General features: G+C 47.9%; 1 protein-coding gene across 1 annotated transcript in view; it reads right to left on the bottom strand.

Moving 5' to 3' along the window:
- The window catches only part of LOC308150450 (proteasome adapter and scaffold protein ECM29-like), a gene marked incomplete at both ends in the record, with an annotated part of 32,407 nt that overhangs the window by 576 nt on the left and 4,421 nt on the right, over positions 1-27,410 (bottom strand). Inside the window, 34 exons of the mRNA XM_080523277.1 lie at positions 2,608-2,805; positions 3,099-3,165; positions 3,590-3,681; positions 4,013-4,079; positions 4,212-4,301; positions 4,600-4,665; positions 6,137-6,287; positions 9,064-9,182; positions 10,552-10,599; positions 10,716-10,821; positions 10,995-11,074; positions 11,515-11,682; positions 12,397-12,514; positions 12,756-12,824; positions 13,066-13,180; positions 13,440-13,494; positions 13,799-13,944; positions 14,196-14,319; positions 14,613-14,714; positions 15,261-15,442; positions 15,789-15,960; positions 16,951-17,085; positions 17,374-17,465; positions 18,151-18,370; positions 18,677-18,757; positions 18,889-19,012; positions 19,244-19,347; positions 19,745-19,867; positions 20,118-20,184; positions 20,581-20,630; positions 21,247-21,322; positions 21,466-21,551; positions 21,692-21,811; positions 22,021-22,099. Coding sequence (XP_080379403.1) covers positions 2,608-2,805; positions 3,099-3,165; positions 3,590-3,681; positions 4,013-4,079; positions 4,212-4,301; positions 4,600-4,665; positions 6,137-6,287; positions 9,064-9,182; positions 10,552-10,599; positions 10,716-10,821; positions 10,995-11,074; positions 11,515-11,682; positions 12,397-12,514; positions 12,756-12,824; positions 13,066-13,180; positions 13,440-13,494; positions 13,799-13,944; positions 14,196-14,319; positions 14,613-14,714; positions 15,261-15,442; positions 15,789-15,960; positions 16,951-17,085; positions 17,374-17,465; positions 18,151-18,370; positions 18,677-18,757; positions 18,889-19,012; positions 19,244-19,347; positions 19,745-19,867; positions 20,118-20,184; positions 20,581-20,630; positions 21,247-21,322; positions 21,466-21,551; positions 21,692-21,811; positions 22,021-22,099 — 3,692 coding nt within the window. The remainder of the gene's footprint in view (positions 1-2,607; positions 2,806-3,098; positions 3,166-3,589; positions 3,682-4,012; positions 4,080-4,211; positions 4,302-4,599; positions 4,666-6,136; positions 6,288-9,063; positions 9,183-10,551; positions 10,600-10,715; positions 10,822-10,994; positions 11,075-11,514; positions 11,683-12,396; positions 12,515-12,755; positions 12,825-13,065; positions 13,181-13,439; positions 13,495-13,798; positions 13,945-14,195; positions 14,320-14,612; positions 14,715-15,260; positions 15,443-15,788; positions 15,961-16,950; positions 17,086-17,373; positions 17,466-18,150; positions 18,371-18,676; positions 18,758-18,888; positions 19,013-19,243; positions 19,348-19,744; positions 19,868-20,117; positions 20,185-20,580; positions 20,631-21,246; positions 21,323-21,465; positions 21,552-21,691; positions 21,812-22,020; positions 22,100-27,410) is intronic.

Below are 27,410 nucleotides of genomic sequence, written 5' to 3'. Positions count from 1 at the left end.
CTACGCGCACCATTAATCTCCTGTGAATGACAGTATGCCTTTGACTGCCTGCACTTCACCACCAAGACACCATGGGGCGCAGTAGAATATTGTGCAACAGCAAAAGGTTGATTAATCAGCTGTGCGGTAAACCGTTGGAACACACAGTGCACAGCTGATTAATCAATTAAACCAATAGAGTGAGACACCAGTTGCCTTTCAGGAAGTAGTGAGATCGTGCACCTAGCCTATTATTGAGAAGCAAACATTCATTCATTAGCTATACAGGAGTATATACATACAGTAGCTACCATGCCGCCCAAAAAAAGGCCACTGCTGCCGACCGGGTCATCAAGCCTAGAAAATGTCGGGTTTTTATCAAAGAAACCTGCTATGACACCTAACGTTAGCCCTGCTGCTACTACTGTTACTACTACTGCTGCTACTACTGAGGACTCTGCTACCTACTGAAAACAGACCACTCAGCCTACTGAAAACAGACCACTCAGCCTACTGAAAACAGACCACTCAGCCTACTGAAAACAGACCACTCAGCCTACTGAAAACAGACCACTCAGCCTACTGAAAACAGACCACTCAGCCTACTGAAAACAGACCACTTTGGTCTATCTTGTCTCCGTAAAGGTAAGGTGGCTTTTACTTTTTACTAACCTAGTGTACTAACCTAATGTATTTTTCGCTCCTTCTGTATAGCAAAAATAACAAAATTATTGGCCGAGATACATGTGTGACTATCGCTTTTATAGCTGTTGTTTCATGTGGGGCTGTTGATGTGGTGAAATGAGTAGCCTGCAGCTGTAGCGTCAGGATATGTTGGGATTTGAGGATGAGGATGATGTTTCTGTACCGGTACCGTTTTTAAAGTATCGATTTGTCACCGGTATCGAATAAAACCCAAACTGTACCCAACCCTAACTATATGTTTACATGCCAACTAATTAGCTAATTCATTTCTTTCATTTAGAGCTGAGGGGAGCAACAGAGAGACGGACAACAGGACAGCAACAGAGAGACAGACAACAGGACAGCAACAGAGAGACAGACAACAGGACAGTAACAGAGAGACAACGGGAGAGGAGAGCAATAGAGACAGAACTGAATGCACTGAACCTTTTTTTTATTCTTTGCATTATTAACACTGTTGTGTTATTGTGTTATTAAAGTGTTTAAGTGTTTTATGGTAAAGCATTATGAGTGGTGTGTGTGAGAGATTGAGATTGAGATAACGTTTATTGCCACTATGCGTTACACATATAGGAATTTGCTTCGTCACCACAGCAAGTGCGTTTATACTTTTTTCACATATCAAAAAACAGGACAACACAACAACAACACAGGACAGACAACAGTGCATTGGATAGTGCGGTATAAAGTAAAGTGCAGTGCAGAGTTTTTTTTTACAGAGTCCAGTTCAGTCCTGGGCAGACTTGGGGGCGGGGGGGGGGGGGAAGCCAGAGTCATTTAACAGCCTGGCGGCTGAGGGGTAGAAGCTGAGCCTGTGGCGGGCCTTAAGTGCCTTAGGCAGCCGCAACCTTCTTCCAGAGGGAAGCAGGGTGAGGAGGCCGTGGCCGGGGTGGAAGGGGTCAGCCATGATCTTCCTTGCCCTCCTCAGAGCCCTGGTGTCATGCAGGGAGTTGAGGGAGGGCAAGGGACAGCCGATCACCCTCTCTGCTGAACGTCGCACCCGCTGCAACTTGGCCTTGTCCTTGGTCGTTGCAGCAGGGAACCAGGTGATGATGGAGTGGGTGAGGATGGATTCTATGATGGCCGTGTAGAACTGGACCATCATGGACCTCGGCAGCCTGAGTTTCCTCAGCTGCCGGAGGAAGAACATCCTCTTCTGGGCCTTCTTTGTGAGGACCTCGGTGTTCTGCTCCCACTTTAGGTCCCGGGAGATGGTCATGCCTAGAAAGCGGCATGACTCCACGGAGGCCACCGGGGTACCTCCCAGCGTGATGGGAGGGGGCAGGGCTGCTTTCCTTCGGAAGTCCACCACCATCTCCACTGTTTTTAGAGCATTTAGCTCCAGATTGTTTAAGCTGCACCATCTCTGCAGCCCCTCGATCTCACCCCTGTAGGCAGATTCGTCCCCCCCGGAGATGAGGCCCACCAGGGTGGTGTCGTCTGCAAACTTCAGGAGCTTGACCGAGGGGTGGCGGGAGACACAGCTGTTGGTGTAGAGGGAGAATAGTGCTGGAGACAGGACGCAGCCCTGCGGGGAGCCCGTGCTGGTGGTCCTGGAGCTGGAAATGCTCTTCCCCAGCTTGTGTGTGCAGGAATCTCGTGAGTTGTATATTTTGGGGAGGAGGGAGGCTTGTGTATGGGGGCGGGGGGTCCTCACACAAAGGAGTAGCCTAGGGCCACTGACCACCTTAATCCGCTACTGCCTATAGCTAATTAAAACTTGTAAGTCCCATCGCTGTGTGGGCATGATTCGCGCGTGCATGAGAACATTTCGCACTGTTATTTTGGAGACCCCCACAGAGTTCAGCTTATAACTCGAACCCTGCTCCTGAGCCACAGTCGCCTCTATATGCATGCATGCGTGTGTACCCATTCATTTTCTGAAAAGGCGTGCATGCGTCCATGCATGCCTGCGTGTCTCACCGGGCACGTGGTCCTGCCACACCTCGGTCCAGAGCGCAGCGTCGCGGCCCTCCCCCTTCTCCTCCTCGGGGCCGGGGGCCTGGTGCATGCCCAGGAAGGCCAGGGGCAGGGCGGCCGTGGCCTGGCCCTTCAGCACGTCTGGGCTGTAGTGGCTGATGGCGTGGACCGTCAGGGCGCACAAGGACTTGTACACCGGCTCTGAGAGGAGGAGGGAGGGGGGTGAGACATTTTCAGTACTAGTCAAAGAAATAGAAACAGGTGTATCTATCTATCTATCTATCTATCTATCTATCTATCTATCTATGAATACATGTACACTGGCTCTGAGGGAGGAGGGGGGGGGGGGGGGGGGGGAGAGTGGGGGAGGAGGAGAGGCATTTTCCGTACTAGTCAGAGAAATCGAAAAAGGTGTATCTGTCTGTCTGTCTGTCTGTCTATCCATCTGTCTATCAATCCATCCATCCATTTATCCATCCATGTTGTTGTCTTACCTTCTTTCTCTAGATACCAGGTGTTGAGTTTCAGCAGGAGTTTCTCCACGCTTGTGTCCTTCGCCGTCTGAAGTCCACAGAAAACACACCTTACGTTATACCTCACAGAAAACACACCTTACGTTATACCTCACAGAAAACACACCTTACGTTATACCTCACAGAAAACACACCTTACGTTACACCTCATAGAAAACCCACCTTACGTTACACCTCATACGTTATACCTCACAGAAAACACACCTTATATATATGACCTTATACCTCATAGCTGAACAACCCTAAAAAAACTGAGGTTTTAGATTGTCATGTATTTGCACACAGGACAGGGAGACATCGACAAACTAAATAAACCCATATATACCATTGTAGAGTGGGATCTGACCACTAGGGGGCAGTAGTGCCATTGCTGTGTACAGTAACCCACCTCTCTCCATCGACATATAATAAGAGTAAGACTGAGGTAAAGATGGAGGGTAGACGTGTCTCACCCTGACCAGGTGTCCGAGGGCGAAGGCGAAGGCCGCCTGCACCACGCTGCTGCGGTCGTGAACCCCGTTCAGCAGAGCGCTCATCAGCTTACCTACACACACACACACACACGCAGACGCAGACACACACACACACACGCAGACACACACACACACACACACACACACACACACACATTAACATGGGATGGTAGGTGTGTGTAGACAGTGTAGAGGAGATGGTAGGTGTAGAAAAGGAGGTGTGTGTAGGTGTCGAGAAGGAGGTGGTGTGTGTAGAGGAGGAGGTGTGTGTAGGTGTAGAGGAGGAGGTGTGTGTAGAGGAGGAGGAGTGTGTAGAGGAGGAGGAGGTGTGTGTAGAGGAGGAGGTGTGTGTATAGATTGGGATGGTAGGTGTGTGTGTGTGTAGAGGAGGTGGTGTGTCACCTGAATAGGGTGTCAGGTCTTGGGGACACTGGACGGTCAGGGACACGATCACACTGGCACAGCCCGCCTGCAGGGGACACACGTCAGACCGGGGGGGGGGGGGGTGTTAGTCTCTCCTAATGCCTGCTTCTAGGCAGTGTGGTTGAGATAGGAGGTGTGTGTGTGTGTATGTGTGTGTGTGCGTGTGTGTGTGTGTTACCTTGGTACCCAGGCCCACGCCACTCTTGAGCAGGTCACAGAGCTTGGGGACGAGCTCCCCCAACACAGACACATCCAGATGCTGCAGACACTGTGGAGAGAGAGAGGGGGGGGGAGAGAGAGAGAGAGAGGGGGGGGGGGAGAGAGAGAGAGAGAGAGAGAGAGAGAGAGAGAGAGGGGGAGGGAGAGAGAGAGAGAGAAAGAGGGGGGGGGGAGGGAGAGAGAGAGAGAGAGAGAGAGAGAGAGAGAGAGAGAGAGAGAGAGAGAGAGAGAGAGAGAGAGAGAGAGAGAGAGAGAGAGAGAGGGAAGAAGACAATTAAATCACTGGTATCTTTAAGAGCAGGAGGTCATCTTGAGGTGTCGCATGTTGACAGGTGTGGTGGTCTCACCATGTTGATGGTCTCCATCATGGGAGAAGACTTGGCCGCACTGATCCTAGCTGCATCCATGGCGTTCTACACACACACACACCAGACACACACACACACACACACCAGACACACACACACACACACACCAGACACACACACACACACACACACACAGCAGAGTTCAGACGGTATCTTCAGACAAGCCCAGACCAGACTAGTGGATGTCAGAGCTAGTTGCTGAGATTGCCAAACCCAGACCAGACTAGCCGACGTCAGAGCTAGGTGGTTTAGGTTAGCTAGGGTTGACGAGCCCAGGGGCCTCATTCATAAAGAAATACTTGAACGTCATCTTTGACTTTCACGTAAGCACATTTTTCTAAACGGACGTGAGCATTATTTAAAAAACGGGCTGAGATGGTTTAAAGTTGCGTACGTGCTTCCTTCTATAAATACCAAACATACTTGGAATTGAACGCAGGTGAATGAGGTTTGTATTAACGCCCTGTGATAGAGGCTCAATTATAGCGGCTGAATGAAGCCAAGTGCTATAATATAATATAATACAGACAGACAATACTGACAATATTATGTCTGTATTATATTATATTATAGCACTTGGCTTCATTCAGCCGCTATTTGAGCCGCTATCACAGGGCGTTAATACTATATTATAGGGTAGGCGTGCGTCTGGAAGGGGAGAGGGCAGTAATACCACGTTCATTGATAAAATGACATAAGGGATGGAAAGGGGGGATGGCAGTTTTAGACGGGGGATGATTTGGACTGTTTTTATTTCAGGGGGGATGCCATTCCCCCTCATCCCGACTCAACTCGAAATCCAGTATCATTTAGCGCGTGGCCGGGCAAGGCATAGGCATGTTGAAGAGAGATAGATATAAAGAAAGACTGAAATACAATCATAAACATTAGTTCCCTTTCAATCTTGAATTAAACTCATTTTCTCGGCTGATAACAACATCGTTAATTTTATTACGAGCCACTTGCATGAATTACAGTAGGCAACGTTTTTCCAGTGCAGCTCACATGCCTGTAATAACTCCGCATAACCAGTAGGTAATGTACGTAAGCAAGTTGAATACTCGACGTCGAGCTACGATCGTTTCCACGATCAAATTGACTCACGTTGAAATTTTATAAATCACTACGTTGACGTGGTTTTCTACGTACGACACGGGTAAGATCAACATTTGATCTAAGCACCCGTTATGAACGAGGCCCCAGACCAGACTAGTGGATGTCAGAGCTAGGTGGTTATCCCCAGACCAGACTAGAGGATGTCAGAGCTGCCCCAGACCAGACTAGAGGATGTCAGAGCTGCCCCAGACCAGACTAGAGGATGTCAGAGCTGCCCCAGACCAGACTAGTGGATGTCAGAGCTACCCCAGACCAGACTAGCGGATGTCAGAGCTGCCCCAGACCAGACTAGCGGATGTCAGAGCTGCCCCAGACCAGACCAGAGGATGTCAGAGCTGCCCCAGACCAGACTAGTGGATGTCAGAGCTACCCCAGACTAGAGGACGTCAGAGCTGCGTACCTTCTCCTGCTCCGTGGCGCGGAGGCTGAGGTAGTTGAGCACCTGGGGCTCCAGGGTGCTGAGGGCCTCCAGCAGGGCCGGGATGAGGCGGGGGGCGTGGGGCTTCAGCCTGGCCCCCGCCGTCTTGCTGACCTTCACCAGGGTCTGGATGCTGAGGGGTGGAGGGGGGGCAAGGGGGGGGCTCAGGTGAGGTGCAAGTTTTCAAAAATGCAATAGACACACTGGCATACACACACCTCAGTGTTTCCTCTATATGCATTTATTCGTGGCAGGCTGCCGCGAATACATTTTCTCCGCCACTAATTGATTCATTCCACTTTATGACCGGAGAACAGAAAAAAATCAGATTGAAGCTAGTTTAGGCCGCTTTCAGACCTACATTTCGTTCCGATTTAGGATGTAGTAAGTTACAATATGTTACAATGTTGCAATTAACCTCGTCGGCGACGCGCTTGCAAAACAGTTTTGTGATTGGTCCGAATTTAGCGGGACATTTGGATTTCTGGAAATCCCTTCCCTCTCTCTTCGCCCGTCGCCCGTCCCTTTAATCCCGTAAGCGTATCCTAATCGAAAATGCAACATCAACAGCGACGACCTTGGGTTCTTGCATTTACTGCTGTTCTCTGGTTCATGTTCTTATACCAGTGCTCACTATAGAGTATTTTAAATGAACATTCGTAATGTAGTCTAGTCTCTGATGTTCATGGTCAACTAAATCAGGCTATTTTGTGAAACAAATAATGTTCCCGAGCAGCCTCGCATCTAATGCTAGCTTCGAACTATTGATAGCATAAACGTTGGTAAATGTCACAAACGACACAGTATTGGCAGGGGGAAAGAAGGGGAGTCGAATTTTTATTGACAACGGATTTACATGCTGGAAAAACATGCAGCTAAAATTCAGGGAACATTTGGACAATAAGAGACACCATGGTGCGAAATAAGGGGGAGCTCGGGGAGCTATAGCTCACCTAGTGGTGACATGAGCTCCCCTGGAAACATGGTTTGTGACATTTTGGGGGAGCTCTAAAATATTCCGAATTGCGATGGATTTATTCCAAACTTAATGTTTACTTATAGGCTATGTGACTGCACCACACATATGAACAGTAACAAAGCAAATGCAGTTTAATTTTATGAAAAACATTGACAACTAAATCGGCGCAAAAAAAAAAAAAAAAGCTGAATCCGCTTAGCCTATATGCTCCTGAAAAACATTTAACGACAGAGCAAATACGCTACATTACTAGGGATAATAATTACAATGAGCCATTCATTAAAAATAGAAAAAATAATATTAGGCTATTAAATCTCACTTAATGAGAAAACTGGCATCTCCCATCGGTCACTATTTGTTGGCTATCATATGGACGTCTTTGAGTGTCTAGAAAAGCGCTATAAGTCTAATGTATTATTATTATTTATTATTATTATGGACATCACTTTAATCCGGCAGTTCTCAAGGTTTTTATGCACCAATCGATTACTCTAGCACGTCTTTATCACATTCATTGACGAAAAGGACGACTCGCATGTATAGGTGGAAGGGAACATTCATTGTGAGCACGGAAGATGTGAGTCTCACAACGGCTTTGCATTGATGAAACCAGGTAGGATGAACGCATAGTTCGCTGTCCATTCCTGTTTAAATGCCCTGTTTCACCGTCAACTTTCCTCTTTAGACCTTTGGAGAGTGACATGATGTTTCTCTTGCTAGGTAGCAGGTTAAATGTTTAGCTAACTTCACCCGACACGCAAACAACCAATCCAATAATAATGTGACCTTGTCTGGGAGGAGGGGGGAATAATTATCAGAATAAAACTATGTTAAATAATTATTAGAATAAGTTAGGCTGCGCTACATCGTCAGTCCACACATTTATTTATCAAAACTATGGAAAAGGGTGAAACTACGTTGTTGAGAATCACAACACAAACTCGCTAGTCAAGCCAAAATACAGCAGCGAAATGGATTGGACTGCTACCTAGTTAACTAGAACACTACTGTACATTGTTAGCAGGCTCACAAAACAAGCCGTGTTAGTTGACTAGCGATGTGTCATTGATTTTATACAACGCGGTGTTCACATTTGTGTTCACATTTTTCGAAAGAAAAGTCAAAGCATTAGAACGTAGAACGGAAAATCGCATGCGCGCTTTGCGCACGGAAAGCCACCGGCCCCGAAATTCTCCAGATTTTTTTTTTCCGTCAGGAGAATTTTTTTTGCTTTAATCCCTGGGCTCCCCTGCACACCGTGATTTAATTCGCACACTGAGAGACACAATGGAGCTGTGGTCGCGTGGTCTAATTACAGGGCAATATGCGCGGGGCAAAAATAATCTATTGCCTCCCAAATCACCACGAACAGAACGGCGGAGGTACGGGTAAACAGGGCACTTTTTTTTATGTTGCCACCCTCTATTTTTCGGTGAAATTACGTCTTTGTATTGAGCGCCAGTGCGTGTTGCATACGCTACGCGCGCGAAAAAAGAACACTCCGCCACTAATGTGAAAAATCCTGGAGGAAACACTGCACCTTATATAAACACAGACACACACCTATAAACGCACACCTTATATAAACACACATACACACACCTTATGTAAACACACACACACCTATAAACACACACCTTATATAAATACACACACACCTTATATAAACACACATACACACACCTTATGTAAACACACACACACACCTATAAACACACACCTTATATAAATACACACACACCTTATATAAACACACATACACACACCTTATATAAACACAGATACACACACCGTATATAAAAACACCTTATATAAAAATACACACACACACACCTATACCTTATATAAACAGACACCCGCCAATGGACAGATGTGTGTGTGTGTGTGTGTGGAGGTGTGCGTGTGTGTGTGTGTGTGTGTGTGGTCTTACCTGAGCGAGCGGACCTCCGCCACGTTGCTGACGATGCCCTTGTCCAGCAGGGTGGGCAGCAGCACCGCCACGGTCCTCTGGGCCGCCACCCCCGAGGACTCACACATACGGGCACACACCTGGGGAGGGAGGGGAGAGTTAGACACACACACACACACACCTGGGGAGGGAGGGGAGAGTTAGACACACACACACACACACACACACACCTGGGGAGGGAGGGGAGAGTTAGACACACACACACACACACACCTGGGGAGGGAGGGGAGAGTTAGACACACACACACACACACACCTGGGGAGGGAGGGGAGAGTTAGACACACACACACACACACAAACACACACACACACACACCTGGGGAGGGAGGGGAGAGTTAGACACACACACACACACACACACAAACAAACACCTGGGGAGGGAGGGGAGAGTTAGACACACACACACACACACACACACACACACACACACACTTGGGGAGGGAGGGGAGAGTTAGACACACACACACACACACACACACACACACACCTGGGGAGGGAGAGCATTTACATTTTGGCATATAGCAGACGCCTTATTCCAAAGCGACTGACAATCGATACATTTGACTAAGCAAGTGAATCATCAATTCACCAGTCATAGCAGGAAGAGTAATCTAGCTCAGGCCAGGGGCCATTGGCAGTCATCGTGATGGAGAGCAGCGTTAAGCCCCTTTCACACATACGAGCCTTCCCAGTATATTCCATGCAATTTCCAGGGTCGACGTAAGTCTGAATGGTACAGACCAGGGAAATCCGCTCGGGCAATTACCCTGGTTGAGACCATGTATAATTCCATGCAATTTACAGGGTCGCTGCATGTCTGAATGAAAGCCTGAAGATTGCCTGGTCAGTCTCCTTTCACAGCTGCCTCGGGCAACCAGCAGGGCAGAGAGCATGAGAACTGCCCCAGACTCCGAATATCGCTACTACTAAATAAAATTCCACAACTGGACACTTGGTGAAAAGGCATTTTTTAAAGCCATTTTTAAGTAACTCCCATCATATATATAGTATAGTATGTTTATATCAACGGTAATCAAGTGCTTTCCTTGGCGAGCGCACTTGGTGATGGTAAGCACTCGTAAAACGAGTTGACTCGCTGGAACGAGACAGGCGTGCGAGACCGCCACACACCACACATCTGCCATATCATACCTCCATCCCACATGTATTTATCATCATATTTTTCAATATAAAACAGAGGTATGATATGGCAGATATATACGGTACATGGCAGTCCCACGTGCCCGTCGCGCTCCAGTTCTGCATCGAGTTGAATGCATGTAATGATTCAAGTACGGTAGATTGCGCAACCTAGGAATTGCCGACATGTGTGAAAGGGAGCAACACGGGAATCTACTGCCATTTGGCTCATGTGTGAACGGTGAAAATGCCCAGTTGACTCAGCTTGGGATTCCATCTGAATGGGCTGTCATAACAGTTGTTCCTACCTTGCTGAGTGTTTTGAGGGTGATGTCTGCAGCCTTCCGTACAGACTCCTGAGAACAGAGAAGAGATGTTCAATTTCACAGTTGAACAGACAGACAGAGAGAGAGACACACACACACACACACACACACACACACACACACCTGACACAACCACACACACACACCTTGATGTCAGCCAGCACTCTGAACAAGGTCTCCCAGATCTCGGCCAAGTGGTCGATGATGTCATCAGCCTGCCGTCCGCGAATCAGATCGTTCAGAGCCAGGCAGCTGAACAGACATCATCAACCAATCAATCAATCTTTTTGACAGATACAAATACAGACACACGTGTTTGATACTGTTCCAATGAGCCCGTCCTCCGATTTCTACCTATATCATCATCGTCACCACCATATAGAATAATAATAATGATAATAATAATAATAATAACAGCAATGTACCTGGACTCTCGTACTCTCCAGGTGTTGCTGGTCAGGTTGGAGATGACGTCCTGGAGAATCTCCTTCAGGTACTTATCCACCTGGAACACACACACACACACACACACACACACACACACACACAGTCAGCCGCTAGGAGTGGGTGGAGGGTGTATGTATGTATATTAGGTGTGTGTGTGTGTGTGTGTGTGTGTGTGTATATTAGGTGTCTGTGTGTATGTGTGTGTGTGTGTGTCCTACCAGAGTCTTGTCAGTGACCAGGGCGTACCAGATGCTGGTCATGGTGTGTGTATATGTGTATATTAGGTGTGTGTGTGTATGTGTATATTAGGTGTGTGTATGTGTATATTAGGTGTGTGTGTGTATATTAGGTGTGTGTATGTGTATATTAGGTGTGTGTGTGTATATTAGGTGTGTGTATGTGTATATGTGTATATTAGGTGTGTGTGTGTATATTAGGTGTGTGTATGTGTATATTAGGTGTGTGTGTATATATTAGGTGTGTGTGTGTGTGTCCTACCAGAGTCTTGTCAGTGACCAGGGCGTCCCAGATGCTGGTCATGGCCTGGCGGATGCCCATGTTGGGGTCAAACTGGTACCTGTAGAGACGCGGTACCAGCTGTGGCAGGTAGGGGGCGAGCTGCTCCCCAGCCTTGGTGGCTATGATGTTGAAACCAAACGCTGCCCCCTGTGGAGAGGGAGGGAGGAAGGGAGGAAGCGGGGAGGGTGGAGGAGAGGAGGGGAGGAGAGAAGGGAGGAGAGGGGAGGGGGGGTTGGAGGAGGGATGGGGGAGAGAGGAGAGGTGGGAAGGAGGAGAGAGGGAGGGAGGGAGGAGGAGAGAGAAAGGAGTGAGAGAGGAGGGGGAGGTGGAGAGAGGGGGGGGGTGGAGAGAGGAGGGGGAGGTGGAGAGAGGGGGAGGAGAGAAGAGAGTGAGGAGGGGGGGGACGTTAAACATAAGAGATCACTTATACAGTAATGAATATATTTTCAGTGAAACCATGGCCCTGTTTGAACGCTTCCTCCCTTCCTGAAAGCCATCACTGATCTGATGTGAGTGGATGGGTCCAAGCAGGCCAGTGGAGAGGTGGCTGTGACCTGTCCACTCATGTCAGATCAGCTCCTGACTTCAAGGAGGCTAAGAAGGAAGGACAAGTCCAGAGAAGGTTTTCAAATAAGGCCTACACACGCAGACACACACCATGACCACGACTGGTCACGCACGCGCACACCTCTTTCATAGACACACTCAGACACACACACACACACACCTTTATAGGTAGACCCACACACACACACACACCTTTATAGGTAGACCCACACACACACACACACCTTTATAGGAAGACACACACACACACACACACCTTTATAGGTAGACCCACACACACACACACACACCCACCTTGCGAGAGTTCCACATGGCGTGGTGGTTCGCTAGGTTCATGAACTTGTAGACGAGATCCGGTTGGTTCAGGTCACTAGCCAATGAGCACAGCTCCTTGTAGGTGGACAGGCCTTGCCTGTGGAAGGTCAACGGTCATATTATTGTATGTATTGCTAGCATGCTAGCAACATACTAGACATTTCGGCACCTCGCCACCTTCTCAGACGTCCTGGCCAGTCAGTTTGCCTGGACCGGGGTTAGGACCGATTCCATTTCAATCCACTCAATACAGTTTAATTGAATGTGGAACTGGAATTTCAGTTGACTTCCTGAATTAACTGAATTAAAATGGAAAAGCAGACCAGAGACAGACTCACCCGTCGGGGGCTTTCCCCAGCGCCTCCCCCTGGAACACCTCCGTGTCCTCCGACACCGCGTGCTTCACCCTGGAGGACAACACACAACCGTTTATGTTACTACGGTAACAACTAAAACAACACACAGCCGTTTAGGAACCACTCTGTTGATGTGTGTCGTCAACTAACATTAGTATTCATGTTATGATTGATGGAAAGAAGGGCATTTCTCTACCAAGTCATCAGCTCGACCAGGGTGGACACTAACCCCTTCCTCCCTCCTCCTCCTCCCTCTCCCTCCCTTCTCTCCCTCCCCTCTCCCTCCCTCCCCCTCCTCCCAGTCATCAGCGTCTCCACCAGGGTGGACACCAGCTCCTGCTGGTCTGCCTCCCCGCCCATCTCGTACACCAGACCCAGGCCCTTAGACGCCACGTCCTGACTCAGCTCTGCACACGCCCCGGGACGGAGGAGAGGAAGGGAGGGAGGAGAGGAGGAGAGGGAGGAGAGGAGAAGAGAGAACCATTAGGTGACTAATACAGCATTTCACTCAGGATGGATAGATGATATACTGATAGATGGCTGCCTACATAAATAAAAGGAGGAATGAAGGGTGTGATGAATGGATGGATGGATGGATGGATGGATGCCTACATAAATAAAAGGAGGAATGCAGGGTGTGATGAACAGACAGATGGATGTACTCACCGTCAGGGTCTGAGAGGATGGAGATGAACGCTGTCTGGATCTCCTTCAGGTGAGACTAGAGAGAGAGAGAGAAAAGGAGGGAAGAGAGAGAAGGTGGAAGAGAGAAAAAGGAGGGAGGAAAGAAAAGGAGGAAGAGAGAGAGAAAGGAGGGAAGAGAGAGAAGTAGGGGAAGAGAGTAAAAGGAGAAAGTCAACAATCAACAAAGAGCTCAACATTTCCATAACTTTCCCGTATTACCCTCTCCCCTTGACCCCAGCCTTGACCTTTGACCCCCATCCTGACCCCCCCCCCCCAGGTGTGACCCCAGCCTTGACCTTTGACCCCCAAGTGTGACCCCAGCCGTGACCTATGACCCTCACCATGATCTCCTTGTGCTGGCTGAGCTTCTTGACCAGGGACAGCAGCCAGATGCAGGCGGCCTGGCGGATGTGGGGGTTCTGGCTGGGGATGTAGCGAGCCAGGACCGCGTTCAACACCCAGGGGACCACGTCATTACTCTTCACACCTGGGGGGCACAAACACAGGTAGGACACACAGGTAAGACACAGGTAGGACACACAGGTAGAGAGAGACAAGGACTGCCTGGGCAGCTGTGTGTGTGTGTGTGTGGTGTGTGTGTGGTTTTACTGTCTGGGGGGCTGTGTGTGTGTGTGGTGTGTGTGTGTGTGTGTGTATATGTGTGTGTGTGTGTGTGTGTGGTCTTACTGTCTGGGGGGCTGTGTGTGTGTGTGTGTGTGTGTGTGTGTGTGGTCTTACTGTCTGGGGGGCTGTACTGGTCCTCAGGGCAGGTCCAGGGGTCTCTGGCGGCCCCAGAGCAGGTGCCGATCGCTGCACTGGTGATGGCCTCCCCCACGGTGAACTGGAGTTCTACCTGCTTAGCCTGGGGGGGGGGGAGACAGAAAGAAAGAAAAGAGGAGGAGATAGGTAGGTAGATAGAGAAGGAAATAGGAAGAGAGAGAGAGGGGGAGGGAACAGGAGGAAAGTGCAGAGAGGTAGAAGAGAGACAGAGACAGGGAGGGAGGGAGAAAGATTTTACAACAGCCAAAATATAAAAGAGCACCAATTCTTTCTGCATGTTGTATGAAGTTCTTATGGAGTGTAGTGAAGGTCATATCATATGAAGTCAGAGTGTGAAGCTGTGTTAATCAGTGAGAGCCTGTGAGAGTCGCCCACCTCCACAGAGTCCATGAGTCCCTGGATCAGCTTCTTCTGGTGGGCAAAGTCTCCGTCTCCCACTGGGAGATACCCCAGGGTCTGGATGGCTCGCTCCTTCATCTACACCACCACCACAACAACAACAACAACAACAACAACAACATTAGCGTGTGTTGTCTATCAGAGTTGGGTTATACTCCATTTCAATTCAGTCGATTCAAAAAATGATCTTAAGTTAAACATTTTCCTCATTGAAAAGCATGCTGTAAACATTTCAAGGCAAATGAAACTATATAATTAGTAATTAATGACAGAGTAACTATTTTGATCGGCAATGACATTGTTGTAAAAAAAAGAAAGAAAAGAAAGCGAAAGCGTTGTTATGTTCCTCAGCTAATTCTGCGTTTTAGCAGTGTTTTCTGTAGTATTGTGACATGAATAAAGGACAGAGACAGTTATTGATGATGAATGAAATCCAGCGACACACTGTTCAAACATCCTGGGGGGGGGGGGGGGGCGAGCCCTGATGACAATATTAGTTTAGTTTATTACTTTATAGTTTTGTGGACAGTCCCTGTTAATTACCAGCAGTAAAGCAGTAAATGGAGCTTTTAGCCTACAACTTCCAACTGTAACTGAAATTTAAAAAGTGGTAACCATGGTTACCTTGGTGGTCTCCTTGCCGGAGGGGATGCGGGCCAGCAGGTTGTCCACCATGTTGAGTTTGGTCAGCAGGCCGGAGGCGTCGCCCTCGCTGGGGATCAGCAGGGGGCCGTTACGGCCGATCTCCCCCAGCGCCGTGCAGGACGCCACGGCTAGCACAGGAGACGCGCTGTCCAGGAAGGAGCCTACACACACACACACACACACACACACACACACACACACACAGGGACGCATACACACACATGGACACACACACACACACACACACACACGTAGACACACACACACACACACACACACACACAGGGACGCATACACACACACGGGCACACACACACACGTAGACAGGCACACACACACGGACGGACGGACGGACACACACACACACACACACACACACAGGCACGCACACAGACACACACAGGCACACACACAGAGACATGTTTAGTGGATGATACTAAAGTAGACAAAACAATTTAAGAGCTCCTGAAAAAATTAGCTAATAATGTAAGCTAATAACCTCCCTACCAATGGTTTTGGTTGCCATGGCGATGAGTTCCTCGTCCTCCTTGGACGTGGCGTTCATGCGCTGCTCCCGGTTGTGGGCGGAGTCTCCGGAGGTGGCGGCCTTCCTCTGGCTCATGTACCTGCCCACCATGTAGCCCAGAGCCAAGATGGCGCCGTGCTGGCTCTCAGGGCTCTGCGGGTTTCCAAGAGGCAACACAGATTAACATTCAGCTCAGTGAAACTGAGACAACTTCAATGATAATGATCTATCCATTACAAACAAGGCAAAATCAAAGAGTAAAAGTTTAAGGGCGCGAATGTGCTAAAAACGCTGTTATGAGGCGAACATGTAACAGTATTGTGTAGAAAAACAACTGTATAAACGTTTAGTTGAGACCACAGAGATTAGGTTAGGCTCAATTCAATTTCCATTCATGAAGTTAACTGAATTTATGATTAGACCAGAATTCAGAATCAGAATTATTTTATTTGGCCAAGTATATTTGCACGTACAGGAAATGTACTTGGTCAGGTTGGGGCATAGGACATAACCAACAACAATATATCAGCAAAAAATAAAACAGAATTGTGAAGTGGGTATGGGGCATGTAGACTACAAATTAGAATGAATGTAAAATAATATAATATCAATATAAATGCAAAATAATATAATATTACAGTAATATATCCCCTCAGGGAAGGAGACCATTTTCAAAATGACAGTTGGAATAGGATTCTAGTTAGATTCCTATTCCAACTGTCATTTTGAAAATGTACTTCCTGAATTGAAATGGACCTGACCCCCCCTGTTAGGGGACAGGACATACGTGAGTGTGTGTGAGGGGACAGGACATACGTGTGTGTGTGTGAGGGGACAGGACATACGTGTGTGTGTGTGTGTGTGTGTGAGGGACAGGACATACGTGAGTGTGTGTGAGGGGACAGGACATACGTGAGTGTGTGTGTGTGAGGGGACAGGACACACGTGAGTGTGTGTGTGTGAGGGGGGACAGGACATACGTGTGTGTGTGTGTGAGGGGACAGGACATACGTGTGTGTGTGTGTGAGGGGGGACAGGACATACGTGTGTGTGTGTGTGTGTGAGGGGGGACAGGACATACGTGTGTGTGTGTGAGGGGACAGGACATACGTGTGTGTGTGTGTGAGGGGGGACAGGACATACGTGAGTGTCTTTAGTGATCTTGATCAGGTTCTGCACGGCCGTCTTTAGCTCGTTCCCTGACATGGTGGACACCACCGTGGCGTAGAGCTGGGCCGCCAGCTCCCGCATGTCCTCCTTGTTCGTGTTCATCACACTCTGAGGAGGGGACGACACATCCGTTAGCGTGGGTTAGCATAGCATGGGTTAGCGTCAACATTGATATCAGCATTAGCATGGATTAGCATAGCATGAGATAGCGTGAACGTTGATCAGTATTAGAATGGATTAGCATAGCATGAGATAGCATGAGCGTTGATTAGCATGAGCTCTTAGTGTAGAATGGATTGGCATCAGCATGGATTATCATGGATCGTGTTGTATTATTCAATAGAGGTGGAGGTAGGCGAGTGGGACACACAGCGACACACAGAGAGAGAGACTTACTTTGATCCAGTCGATTCTGTCGATGAATTTGGGGGCCAGTTTGTGAGGGCAGACAGACACCACCTCCAGGAGACAGTACATCACCGGGATTCCTACAGACAGAAAAGAAAAGACAACATGCATGAAGTGCATGAACACATTGAGTTTCCTTTGGAATTAGATGAGGTCTCTGCAGGTCCTGCACGTTCAGTTGGTAGAGTACATGCTAAGGTTGTGGGTTCGATTCCCGCTGGGACCATACATACAAATCATGTATGGACTCGCTGTACTGTAAGTGGCTTTGGATAATATTTAAAAAGACATGTACATCTCAATGTGACTTCTCTGGTTAAATAAAGGAAAAATAAACAGAAATGACATATACTGTATATTATGGGTGCGTTCGTAAATTCGCTCTGAGAGTGCCGGAGTGTGCACACTGGGTTCAACGTCATAGAGCGACCAAGTAATTTGATTGGACAAGAGCCATTCCATGAGTGCTGATCAGATTTTCCAGAGCGTATTTACGAACGCAGCCTATATTATCATATCGTCACCTTCTTAAGTTTTTGCGAAAAACAGAATAAACTTAACCAAATCTAGAATATGTATATTATAATTTACATTCCTAAAAAGCGATGTAAGCTAGTATTTTAAGAAGGTGACGATATATATATATATCATTTTTCTATGATCTGAGACAGTGTGCGCTCTGGCACTCTCAGAGCGAATTTACGAACGCACACCTATATTATCATATATATATATATAATCTTTCTATGATCCGTGAGTGGTTACCTCCGATGGCGGAGAGCAGCTGCTGCAGCAGGTCCATGTACACCTGGACAGGGTTGGTGGCGCCGCCCTTCAGGCCGGGGGAGGTCATGGGCTCGGAGGACAGCAGTGCGTGGACGTAGCGGCCAATGGCGGGGGCGTCGTCCTGCATGTCCACCAGGCTCTTGGAGAGGGGCGTGGCCCCGGCACTGTAGGCCAGGCACATACGCAGGTACAGCACGATCTGGGGGGGGCGGGACAGGGGGGGAAGTGAGGTCATCATCTCTCTCTACTCCTTTCTTTTTCTCTCTTTCTCTCCCCCCTCCCCTCAGTAAGTGAGGTCATATGAAACTGACGAAGAAGAAGCAGACGCATGAAACTTTTCTGAGTTTGAGTTTTTGTTGACTAAAACCTAGACCTAAGACTAAGAAGGATAACAATGACTAAATGTGACTAAAACTCATGTGCATTTTCGTCTAAAGACTAAGACTAAATGTAAAATAGTCTGCCAAAATTAACACTGCCCCAAGTGTGTGTTGTGTGTGTTTACCTCGCCAAAGGCAGACGGGTTGAAGGGGAGAGTGGACGTCCCGATGATGTACTTGGCCGGCGTCTTCATCCTCTGAGCGGCCTGGAGAAGAGGTCAGAGGTCAGAAGGAACAAGGTCAGAGACATGTATTTGACAAATTAAGAAGAGGCGTGGGTGTAGAGGGTTGGTGGTTGTAGGGGGTGTGTGGTTGTTGGTTTGGGATGCAATCTCACCTTCTCCTGGATGTAGGCGACCATCTCAGGGAAGGAGGGCATGGGTTTGGAGCCCTCCTTCTCAGGGCTCTTAGCGGGCAGCGCCCTCAGCACCCGCTGGGCCTCTCCGCTCACCTCCTCTCTCCTACACACACACACACACACACATCATCCCTACTGAATAACCTCTCTCCTACACACACAGACACATTTACTGTCCACCGTCACTAGTAAACATAAATACATTAAATACATTTAATTATCAACCGCCTATTGGACACTTGAACGAAATGTTCAACAAATTTAAAAAGGTGACAATCGCGTTGACCATCACTGGTGTACCAGCGGTAATGGGTGTGCTTAGGGTGAAACTCACGGGTCTCCAGCAGCCAATAGGAGCAGGTATCTGGAGGGCACGTGATCAGGGCCGAACACGATGCTGGCGTACTTCATGGCCACCTGGCGAACCTGCACCTCCGGCTGTCCACCAATCACAACACAGTATTCACACGTCAGCCACAATAACAATAATAATGAGCATATGACACAGTATTCAGGGGGATATTCCATCAATGTCGCTTTCGTGCATTTCATGTACGAAAGGCGCTATATAAATAAAGCTTTACTTACTTACTTACTTACTAAAGGAAAACCTAGGCTTATTTTGATAGATCTCGCAAGACTTTTCGCAAGGATTTTCCTTTAGCGACGTTATTGGAATACCCCCCCTGATGTGAAGAAGAAGAAGAACTAGAACTAGAAGAAGAAGTAGAAGTAGAAGAAGAAGAATTCCACTAGTGACATTCATACTGGCTACATCAAACACATGTAAACAATAAAAAAACGGACGTGGTTGCCATGGAGACGGCGTCGGTACCTTGCCCATGTAAGCAGCCACCAGGGCCTCCATCAGGTTGAGCAGCGCCCCCTGCAGGTTGGCGTAGGCTCCTACCATCATGGACAGAGCCTCCTGGATGGCCAGGCGCACGTCAGGCTCCTCCTGCACACACCAGGGACACGTTAGACGCATACACACACACACGCACGCACGCACGCACGCACGCACGCACGCACACACACACACACCAGGAACACATTAGAAGCATACAGACGCAGACACGCGAGCGCACACACACACACCAGGAACACATTAGAGGCGCACACACACACACAGACGTCATGTTTACATTAAACACGTCAAATACAGTACAGATTTTTTTGGGTTAAACAACAATGTCATTATAACTCACCTTGCACATGGACTCAAAGAACTGCTGCACCAGGGCGATGTCCTTGGTGAAGAGCTGAGGCATCCGGCTACGGAGGGAGAGGAGGGACAGACACACAGGTCTCACACATGTACAACACGGAGGGAGAGGAGGGACAGACACACAGGTCTCACACGTGTACAACACGACGTGTTCAAACACTTCCCTTGATACATTTCTACATTTCTGCCATTTAGCACACGCCGTTATCCAGAGCCACTTACAACAAATACATTTGTCTAAGTAAGACAGTGAATCATCTACCATCGGCCATCACAAAAAGATGACCAGGGGCCGTTGGCGGTCATAACATTTTACTAGATTAGATTAAACTGTATTGTCATCGCAATTGTACTATAAAAAGTACTATACAACGAAATGCAGTTCAATAATATAATAATAATAAATGTGAGGACAGCGGTGGGTGCGAGAACACCAGTCTTACCTGGAGAGTTTTCCCACAGCAGAGTAGGCAACACACAGCAGCTTAGGATCCTGCAAACACACACACACCTGCTTATCACACACACCTGCTTATCACACACACCTGCTCATCACACACACCTGCTTATCACACACACCTGCTCATCACACACACCTGCTCATCACACACACCTGCTTATCAGCTACAACACCACAAACAAGCCATAATGAGCATCACAAGCCATCGTCTTATATCATGAAAAATGCTTTAAATGCAATAAATTAATATTATTATTATAACTCTCTGACACAGAACTCACAGGACCGCATTACATAACAACATACATGTTGAAAACATTCTATTGTAGTGAATATTTCTATGAAATATGCGTTTTACTGTTCTGCTTTGCCAATGATGTCATAAAATGTTTTTGATTGGTTGGTGATATCATAAAAGGGTTTTGGTTGGTTGGGGATATCATAAAAGGGTTTTGATTAGTTGGTGATAGCATAACAGGGTTGTGATTGGTTGGTGATATCATAACAGGGTTGTGATTGGTTGGTGATATCATAACAGGGTTGTGATTGGTTGGTGATAGCATAACAGGGTTGTGATTGGTTGGTGATAGCATAACAGGGCTGTGATTGGTTGGTGACATCATAACAGGGCTGTGATTGGTTGGCGTACCTCCTTGTACTCGTTGATGAGCTTGGTCAGGCCGTTGAGCAGCATCAGTCCCAGGGGCTTGTTGGTGTCAGGACAGCTGTGGAGAAACAAGGTTAAACTACTGTGACACAGCCTGGTGACAGGGGTAACAAGTCGGCAGCCAATTTAATGTTTGGACAATTAACGTTCAGACTTTTATTTTGACAAACTGGAGTGTGTGTGTGTGTGTAGGCTACTTACACCATACAGATGTGGTGGACAAACTGGAGTGTGAGGGACAGCAGCTTGTTGTTGGTGTTGGAACCAAACAGACCGTCATAGACCACCTGTGGAGAGGGAAGGAATGGTGAGTACACACACACACACACTCTCTCAAACAAACAAGTAAATAAGTCAAATGCTCACTTGCTCACACACACACACACACACACACACACACACACACACACACACACATACACCCTACCTGGATGTTGGCTGGGAAGCACTCTGCGGCTAAGCGAGATCGTAGCAGGTGAGGCAGGATCTTCAGCTTAACTCTGGTACTGACCGGCTCGTGTTTCAGCTCCCGCTTCAGACTGGCTCCCTGGAACACACACACACACACACACACACACACACAGTTATTTCTCCATTCACCTGTTCACATTTAGCTTTAATATATATCTGATGGAAGTGTGAGAAGAGTGGAGAGCAGAAGCGCAAGAGAAGAGGAAGATGAGGAAGACTGAAAGGAGGAGAAGAGTGACAGATGGAAGAGAGTGAAGAGAGGAAGAGTGAGGAGTGCTCCTATACCTTGGTCTTGAGAGGGATGTCCCCCAGGTAGACCTTGTACATCTTGTTGATGATCAGAGGGTTGTTCCAGTCGACGATGCTGCAGAATTGGAATAAATAACATGAATATTTTTAATTTAAAAAAACTAAATAAAAAACTACAACAGAGATGAAGTCAAGACCTGGGGGGTATTCCATCGACGTCGCTAAAGGAAAATCCAGGCTTATTATCCAAGTCTCCCGAGATTTATAAAAAAAAATCCAGCCTTATTTTGATAAATCTCCCACGAGACTCATCAAACATAAGCTTGGATTTTCCGTTAGCGACAATGATGGAATACCCCCCAGAACCCTGGAGGATCCGGACCAAGACCCAGTCAGGAGGTTTTAGACCCAAACATTTCTACTGGTCACCTAAAGGGCTAATCCACTCAATGAGAACCTGAAGACATTCAGAATTCTCTCTGAATGGGTGACATCATCATCATCATCATCACCACCATACCAGGAAGGCCGGCAATGGTGACATTATGAAAGCCCACCCAAGAACAATTTTTTGGAAAAGAACAGTGCTTTATAGAGCTAGTACAATTTGGAATGAATTACCTCTTGATATCGCCAAGAAAAAAGTAAAAGGTTATTCAAAAAGAGACTGAAGAGGCACCTATTAAGTGGCTGATGACAGGTAGCTGTTTTATTTTACTTTGTTTATTTTGGTTGATTCCTTTTTTCATCGAAGAGATGATTGCGTTAGGATCATGTCTTTATAGGTCTTTATATTTTAATGGATTAATAATATTTGCCCTTTTTGTAAAAAAAAAAATATTTTAGTTTATTTTGTTGTATTTACTACTGTATCAGGGGGATAGTGTGTGAGTTTTGGCGACATCTTGTGGTGGGGATGAGGTTGGAGGATTTGACTGGAATCGAATATGGCATTCATCTGTAGGCCTATGTTTGAAGGGACTGAGTGTGACTTTAAGTGACATCCAGGGGTGAAGCTGAATGTTCCATTGATTTACAATTAATTCAACATGGCGGCCTCCACGAAGACACCCGCTCATTTTAAGGCCAGGAAAATGCTTTTGTGCATTGCATTATACGCAAATTAATACAAATATCATGTTTGATTGCTGCCGGATCTGTTTGTCTTGTTTTCACCACTGGATGTCGCGGAGGGTCACGCATTGTCCCTTTAATGTATTATATGTTCAGTGTTTCCTCTATATGCATTTATTGGTGGCGGGCCGCCACAAATGAATTTCCTCCGCCACCAAATGATTCAGACAGTCCACTTTGATTCAGGCTGCGCAGAAAGGCAGCGAGTTATTATGACCGGAGAACTGAAAAAAAGCATGTGTCCCTGAACGCTCCGCCAATCACTGTGAGTAAACTGACTCTGAGAATGTCCTCACGTCACATTTTACCGTAATACCCTATATGTTGGTTGAAGTGCAACATCTCAGCTTTCAGGGACAGTTGGATTTTTTTCGATAGCACAAACCGTTTAGAAATTACGGTAATTACAATGTCGGGTGCGGATTTGTGCCGGTGGCGGTACATTCGGCGCAGAAGTGGTATCTATACCAGATAAATAATAACCATTTGCTTACGTAATTTTTCGTTTGTTTACATAGTCTGAAACTACAGATGGTAAGCTTTCAAATGATGCGTCATACATTGAAATCGGAAAAAAAATCAAGACGACACGAGTATTTGAATGTTTGTTTGTATCATGTTTTGCTCAAGAATGGTGACTGCTAAAAACGCTGCTAGCGGCTAACGTTTCGTTCTAAAACGAAAGTATTGTAACGTCCCCACTTGGACAGTGGTTGAAATAATGACAGATAGCTTCTCTCATGTAATCTGTGCGTTTAATTGTAAACCCAGTATGGGGCAGAACGCTTTGGAGTGCAAGAAAGGAAAGGCGGGAAAGATGTTCCAACTGCACCCGTTTCCAGGAGGCAACAGGAGATCCAGCGCCTCGTCCTAGAAAGAAGACAACTTAGGAAACGGTGGAAAAAAGCCTCTGGAGTGGAAAGGGAAGGCATAAACGCACTTCAAGTCGACATCAAATCACGGCTGGCATCCCTCCGTAGAGCAGAGAACCTCCGGAAACGTAGAAGGAAGAAAGAACAAGCTAGAACACGGTTCTATAAGGATCCCTTCAAGTTCCTTAAAAGTATCTTCACAAAGGAAAAAAGTGGAGCTCTAAAAACAACAAAGACAGACCTGGAAAATCACCTGAAAGAAACACACTCTGACCCAAGGCGGCATGAACATCTGACCATTCCCTCTGATATACCACCAATCGACCCCCCTGAACACCACATGCTGATCAGCCCTCCAACCTGGAAAGAGGTGGAAAACACAGTGCGTCGAGCAAGAACGGCATCAGCCCCGGGGCCAAACGGAGTCCCATACAAGGTGTATAAGAACGCATCAGATGTCCTGAGGTTTCTCTGGAGGCTCATGAGAACAGCATGGCAGAAGAAGATAATACCTAAAGCGTGGCGCAGGGCAGGTGGAGTCCTCATCCCAAAGGAGAAGGATGCAGTCAACATCAGCCAATTCCGTCCAATCTCCCTGCTAAACGTTGAGGGCAAAATCTTCTTTAGTGTCATTGCACAGAGGATGGCCGAGTATCTGAGAAGAAACAAATACATCGACACATCTGTACAGAAAGCAGGAATATCAGGATTCTCGGGGTGCTCAGAACATTTCAGCATGATCTGGCACCAGATCCAAACGGCAAAGGTGGAGAGACGGGACATTCACGTCGTCTTTCTGGACCTTGCCAATGCCTTTGGCTCTGTGCCCCACGAACTCCTGTGGTCTGCCTTCGACTTCTTCCACATACCGGACACCATCACAGCCCTGGTTAAATCCTACTTCCAAGACATGCAGTTCTGCTTTACCACCTCTGACTTTACCACCTCTTGGCAGTGCCTGGAAGTAGGCATCATGGCGGGATGCACTATTTCACCCCTGACATTTGTGATGGCAATGGAAGTCATCATCCGAGCCTCAAAATGGGTTGTAGGCGGACAGCGAGTTGACTCTGGTCAGCGTCTCCCTCCGCTCAGAGCTTACATGGACGACATTACAACGTTGACCACCACCGTCCCATGCACCAGGAGGCTGCTCAGAAAACTGGAAGAGAACATCAGTTGGGCCCGTATGAAGATCAAACCATCCAAGTCACGAAGCATCTCAATTGTGAAGGGAGTGCTCTCTGACCTGAAATTCTTCATCGGCGATGATCCAATCCCAACAGTGTCTGAGCAACCTGTAAAAAGCCTTGGCAGGTGGTATGATGCAAGCCTGAAGGACAAAGACCAGGTTCTACAACTGCGCAAAGATATCAGCAGTGGCCTGCAGTCCATCGATAAAACACAGCTACCTGGAAAGTTAAAGGCTTGGTGCCTGCAGTTTGGACTCCTACCACGGATGCTGTGGCCCCTCGCAGTGTATGAGGTCCCAATCTCAACCGTAGAGAAGTTGGAAAGAGGAGTCACAGGCTACATCAAGAAATGGCTCGGAATTCCACGATGCCTTACCACCATAGGTCTCTACGGAGATAGCATCCTCAAGCTGCCCCTCACCAGTCTCACAGAGGAGTTCAAGTGTGCAAAAACAAGACTCCAGATGACACTGAATGAATCCAGAGATTTAGTGGTGAGCAACAACGCACCAACCTTGACAACCGGGCGCAAATGGACACCAGCCAAAGCGGTGGAGGAAGCAACAGCAGCCCTCAAACATGCTGATATTGTGGGGTATGTTCAGCAGGGAAGAGGAGGCTTCGGGCTAACAGCTGCTCGCCCTGCTTGGAGTAAGGCCACAGCACCAGAACGGAGGAAGATGGTGGTGGAGGAAGTACGCCATCAGGAGGAGGCTGGAAGATGGGCCAAGGCAGTCTCTCTTGCCAAGCAGGGACAGTGGACGCGATGGGACAGTGTGGAGAGGAGGAAGATTAGCTGGAAGGACATGTGGGCCATGGAAGCGAGGCAGTTGAGCTTTATTATCAGAGCTACATACGACGTCCTTCCAACACCAGTTAACCTTGGCCAGTGGTATGGTGAAGACCCGGGGTGTGCCCTTTGTTCCACGCCAGCCACCCTCAGGCACATTCTTTCAGGGTGCAAAACTAGTCTCGCCCAAGGACGCTACACGTGGCGTCACAACCAAGTCCTGAAGATCTTTGCATCCACCCTGGAGGACAAACGAGCTGCCACCAACTCCCTACCGCCATCAGCATCCAACCACCAACAGGCAATTACCTTTGTCCGTGAGGGGGCAAAGGTTACCAGGAGCAGCTCGACACCATCTGAGCGAGGCCAGCTACGGTTGGCCCGCGACTGGAAGATGCTGACTGATATTGGACGACAGCTTGTGTTTCCTAAAGAGATCGCAATAACCACCCTGAGACCTGACTTGGTTCTCTGGTCCCCTTCTCTAAAAAAGGTGTACATCATCGAACTAACCGTACCCTGGGAGGACGCAGTGGATGAAGCTTACGAGCGGAAACATCTACGCTATGCTGAGCTCGCCGCCGAAGCACAACACCGCGGCTGGAACACTGAAGTCCGCCCAGTGGAGGTGGGGTGCAGAGGGTTTGTGGCAAGATCTACCACCAGATTGTTTACAGACCTGGGAATCAGAGGCCAAAGCCTGCGTTCAGCCGTCAAAGCTGCATCGGAAGCAGCCGAAAGAAGCAGCCAGTGGCTTTTTATGAGAAGGAAAGATCCCTGCTGGGCCCCGAAGTAGCCAACCAGAAGGTATGCGGTCAGCTTAGGCCTGACTCAGGGAAAAGGACGCCCCTGCCTTGCATAGTCTCATGAGTCTCATGAGTCTCATGACGAATTAGGATTGACGCAAGTTCGGGGCTGATCCCCCTGAGCTGGCCACCTCTGGCGAGGGTGTATAGTGTGATGGCCGAAACACCCCATGACCTGGAGGAACACTACTGATGATGCGTCCGAAATTAAACCTAACCCCAGCCCCCCCCCCCCCCCCCCCCCGCATGAATCACTCACCATCAAGACGACACACACGCACACACACACACTCTCACGTACGTACCTGCACAAGGAATTTACATCTTATCCTGTGTTTCATAAATCTACACAACTTTATTAGTTCACCCGAGCTCTCTCTCCCAACGGTCTCAATAACACACACAGCACCCGCCCCGCCCCCGTGACCTCCACCAATCACAGGGGTGCTTTGGCACACAACACAGTAACAGTGCGAACATGAACATGAACTCAAGCATTAATAAACATTAATGAACAGGGTTGTTCTATCTAATTTATTATGTTTGTGTTATGCTAATAAATGTAGATCCACACAGGTATACAAACTGAGATCCGTTTACTGTCAAGTTACTGTCAAACACACACAGTCGT

Source organism: Nansenia antarctica (genome assembly GCF_963989245.1).
Source record: "Nansenia antarctica genome assembly, chromosome: 2".
Taxonomy (NCBI): domain Eukaryota; kingdom Metazoa; phylum Chordata; class Actinopteri; order Argentiniformes; family Microstomatidae; genus Nansenia; species Nansenia antarctica.
The sequence above is the reverse complement of the archived record's forward strand: the minus strand, read 5'-3'. Positions and strand labels throughout refer to the sequence as shown.